Raw genomic sequence first — 3,735 nt, 5'->3', positions numbered from 1 at the left:
CACTACGTTAGTAAAAGTAATTATCGTATATGTTTAATTGTATAAATAATTATTCAAAAGATATAATAAGACAATTGCGTAAAATATTTTATAATATTAACGTATAAAAATTAAATTATAAAAATAAATAAATACAATATTATTAATGAAGAATAAAAATAATATTTTATATTATTTAAATTTCATTGTTTCAATATAAAATATATAATTGCTTTAATATGATATTATTATTAGTTTTTTTAAGATATTAAGTGTGTGTTAAATAAAAGGCATTACTTTCAGTATATATGTAATTATTAGCATATTATTTAACAAAGAAAATACGTCTAGTGGATGACTCATGTACAGTTCAGTGCGGGTTAAATCGGTTTTTTATGGATCAATAACAAAAATAATCAGGCACTTAATTTAGATCAGTTGAGAGTCCCATTTGAGTTTGATAACTATAATTATGATATCGAGTAAGATTGATTTTTTTTAATAGAATTATGATTTATATCACACCTCTATCTTTGTCTATTATTATCAAATAAGATACAAAAATATTAAAATAGATTATATTCATATGTAATATCAACATGCTATTATCACATTGGGTCCATCAAAATTGTGACAAAAAAATTATTATTGCTTCACAGCATTATATAGGAGTTAAGATTAAAAGTACAGGGAAACAGTAGATTATGATTAATGATATCTGAAATCAAACCACTTCTTTTGTGATTTATAGGAAAGTAAACATACACCGTTATTCAAGCCTTTTTATTAACAATATCCTCTCAATTATAAAACTACATATACATATACTATGCATGTTTAGAACACTGCACAACAATGTGATAAATGTAAAAAATAATGCGCACACACACACAGTGGGTCTTATAAACAAATCTAGCCTCCCACAAAATAATCGAAGACCTTGATTTCAAACATGTTCAAAGTCACCACTAACATCAACTTCATCATCTTCATCATCAAGTGATCCAGTGCCAGTTTGGCCCACATCACTAGCCTTAGACATTGGCCCTGGTGTTCTAGCCTCTTGTATGATCCGCATAATCTCTTCGACGCACTGCCTTGGTTGGTCTTTCTGTGTATCCTCTCCACCTTTTCTTTCAGCTTCCATGGTCTCTCTAGGCAACTTCTTCAGAAACCAAGGGTTCTGTTTTATCTCTGGGATGGTGATCCTCTTTAACAAGGATAAGAAACAATCAATTCAGAAACTAGATGTAAATTAGCATATCCATTTTTCATTTGGATGCTGTTAGAATTCATGATAACAACTCAAGCGTAAACTTGATATTAAGATGTTATTTGTGTTGTGTGATAGCTGTGTCTACTGTCTAATATGATTCAAGATACCACCTATTTATAGGCGATGAACAAATCAGAAAACAATTAAATAATAAATGCCTAGTATTTTATCATTAACAAAATTAGATGATTACTGAATGTAGATACAAATTGGGCCAAGAGGAATTATCAAGTTTAAAAGATACCTTGGCAGGGTCGGCAACAAAGATTCGAGAGAGAAGGTTCCTACACTCTGCAGAAACGCGAACATAGTCTGGTATGGAGTATTGAACACCTATTATTCTCTGTTACCAAAGGATCAAAGTTTGAGTTTTCTGCTAACAAAGATTATTCAAGCTGTTAAAGTTGGATGAGAGCTCACCCCAATAGTCTTTCTGAAATTTCTAGGATCTTCCGGATCCTCAAAAGGGTATGCACCAACTAACATGACATAAAGGGTCACACCACAGGACCAAACATCTGCAATCTGTAAAATAAGACAAAGTGCTTACAAAATCAAGCTGTTCTAATAAGACTATGAATTGATAATCGTCAAAACCACTCAAATTATCAAATACCTTTCCGTCGTACTCCTTTCGTGACAGAACCTCCGGAGCAATGTATGCTGGAGTTCCAACTGTTGATTTTGGTTGAGAGTGCAGTAAAGCCGACTGTACTTGAATATTAAAACAAGTAGGATAGTTAGAAAGGAAAAGATGTCAAGAACTCAAAGGCAGAACAAAAACAAGATTCATTTCAAATGCCATTGACCTTGGAGTAACCGAAGTCACAAATTTTAAGTCGGGGAGACGGATTTCCATCCAGGAGGGTGTTTTCCAATTTCAGATCTCTATGACAAATTTCCTGCAGTAGAAAGTATAATTATGATATAAAGACATCAAAGAGTTTGCAATGAAGAAGCGATCAAATGGTGCATACCATTGAATGACAGTAGCTAACCCCAGAAATCAGCTGTTGGAAGAAATATCTAGCCTGCAATAATAAGGAATTTCATCAAAATAGTAACTTGGTATAACTTAATATGAATATCCTTTACATTTGATATATGCTAATATTAATTATTCAAATGAAAGAAAGACCAGTTCAACCAAATGAATTGTACAACCTCATCTTCACTAAATCGACCGGCCGTGCATATCCTTTCAAAGAGTTCACCACCTGAAGCATACTCCAGGACAATAGCTAAATGCGTAGGGGTCAAGAGCACCTGCCAAGAAAGATGTCTCATTCAGCATTTTTTTTTGTATACAAAATCAAAAACCTCTAATAAAAGATTTATCATCTTGCATGACTAATTGGAATAAGGATTTGTAACACTAAATGCAGGGATATACTAATGGAAGGTGCCAAGTCCATGTAGTTGCTATACTTCCAAATTAATAGTCTTGGCTTGCAAGATATCTTGCAGAAAATTATGATATTACATACAGTATGCAACATAGATTTGCGAGATATATAAAACCCGTAATTCAATGCAATCTTGTATCAGTGATGATCTAGTCTTTTTAATTATACAAAATATAGAATTGGCTTTGGGAGGTGAAAAGCACGTTCAAATATTTTGAACGTTTCAATTTTTGGTTTGGTTAATTTTGTTTTTTTGGTAAAAGCAGAAAGAATTTTGTTCTCAAATTCACGTTTACAGAAAGTAAATAATCTTAGCTTTTGTGTTCATTAGCTAGCATTTAACCATTAACTCTAAACTTTTAATTCTTTCCTATATAATAATAATAAAAAAATTTTAATATACTAAAAAAGAATATCAAAAATACTAAAAAAATATACTACATAAAAAATATACTAAAAAATATTAAAATAATCAAACAAATTAAAAAATAATATTATAGTTTAATGTCATATCCTATTTAAAAGTTATTTATCTAAAAGTGATTTTAACTAATATTATTCAAATAATATTTATTTCATCAAAATTAATTTTGGTATAAAATATCCAACCATAAATCATGATAACACAAATTTACCTCTACTCAAAATTAATTTTATAAAATCACTTTTATTCAAATTTCAATTTGGCAAACGCCAAATCCAAACACACACTTAGTAACTCATAGGGATTACGAAATTGTGTATTGAGGTACGATTTCCTCGAGTCGGTCAATTGTGTACCCTTTTGAAACAAAAGTGATGAGGAAAGTTCAAAGATGGAAAGACAAACTACTCTTACCTCTTTGAATCTAATGATATTGGGATGCCTTAAAGACCTGTGATTAATTATCTCCCTCTGAACCTTCTCATCAATCTGATACCACAAATACGCCTCAATCAGAAAGAATTTGAGAAGAAATATTTTGAAAAGAAAAGTATGTGATCATGTAAGCTTAACCAGTTAAGTTTGATAATACTGTAATACCCATGAACAAAACAAACAGCATTATTATTCATTAGTCACTAGTCAAAAAA

The 3,735-nt window shown here is 30.6% G+C and overlaps 1 protein-coding gene across 1 annotated transcript in view; it reads right to left on the bottom strand.

Annotated features, from left to right (window-relative positions):
- Nucleotides 1-687: 687 nt before the first annotated feature.
- LOC107484563 (serine/threonine-protein kinase SAPK3) overlaps nucleotides 688-3,735 on the bottom strand; it is a 3,441-nt gene continuing 393 nt past the window's right edge. The window contains exons 2-9 of the mRNA XM_016105120.3: nucleotides 3,500-3,574; nucleotides 2,420-2,521; nucleotides 2,233-2,286; nucleotides 2,065-2,157; nucleotides 1,872-1,964; nucleotides 1,676-1,780; nucleotides 1,500-1,598; nucleotides 688-1,189 (exon numbers count right to left, since the gene is read on the bottom strand). Of these exons, the coding sequence (XP_015960606.1) occupies nucleotides 926-1,189; nucleotides 1,500-1,598; nucleotides 1,676-1,780; nucleotides 1,872-1,964; nucleotides 2,065-2,157; nucleotides 2,233-2,286; nucleotides 2,420-2,521; nucleotides 3,500-3,574 (885 nt within the window). The 3' untranslated portion in view covers nucleotides 688-925. The remainder of the gene's footprint in view (nucleotides 1,190-1,499; nucleotides 1,599-1,675; nucleotides 1,781-1,871; nucleotides 1,965-2,064; nucleotides 2,158-2,232; nucleotides 2,287-2,419; nucleotides 2,522-3,499; nucleotides 3,575-3,735) is intronic.

Source organism: Arachis duranensis, chromosome 1 (assembly GCF_000817695.3).
Source record: "Arachis duranensis cultivar V14167 chromosome 1, aradu.V14167.gnm2.J7QH, whole genome shotgun sequence".
In the NCBI taxonomy this organism is placed as follows: Eukaryota; Viridiplantae; Streptophyta; class Magnoliopsida; order Fabales; family Fabaceae; genus Arachis; species Arachis duranensis.
Note: the sequence above shows the minus strand (reverse complement) of the source record. Positions and strands in the feature narration are given on the sequence as shown.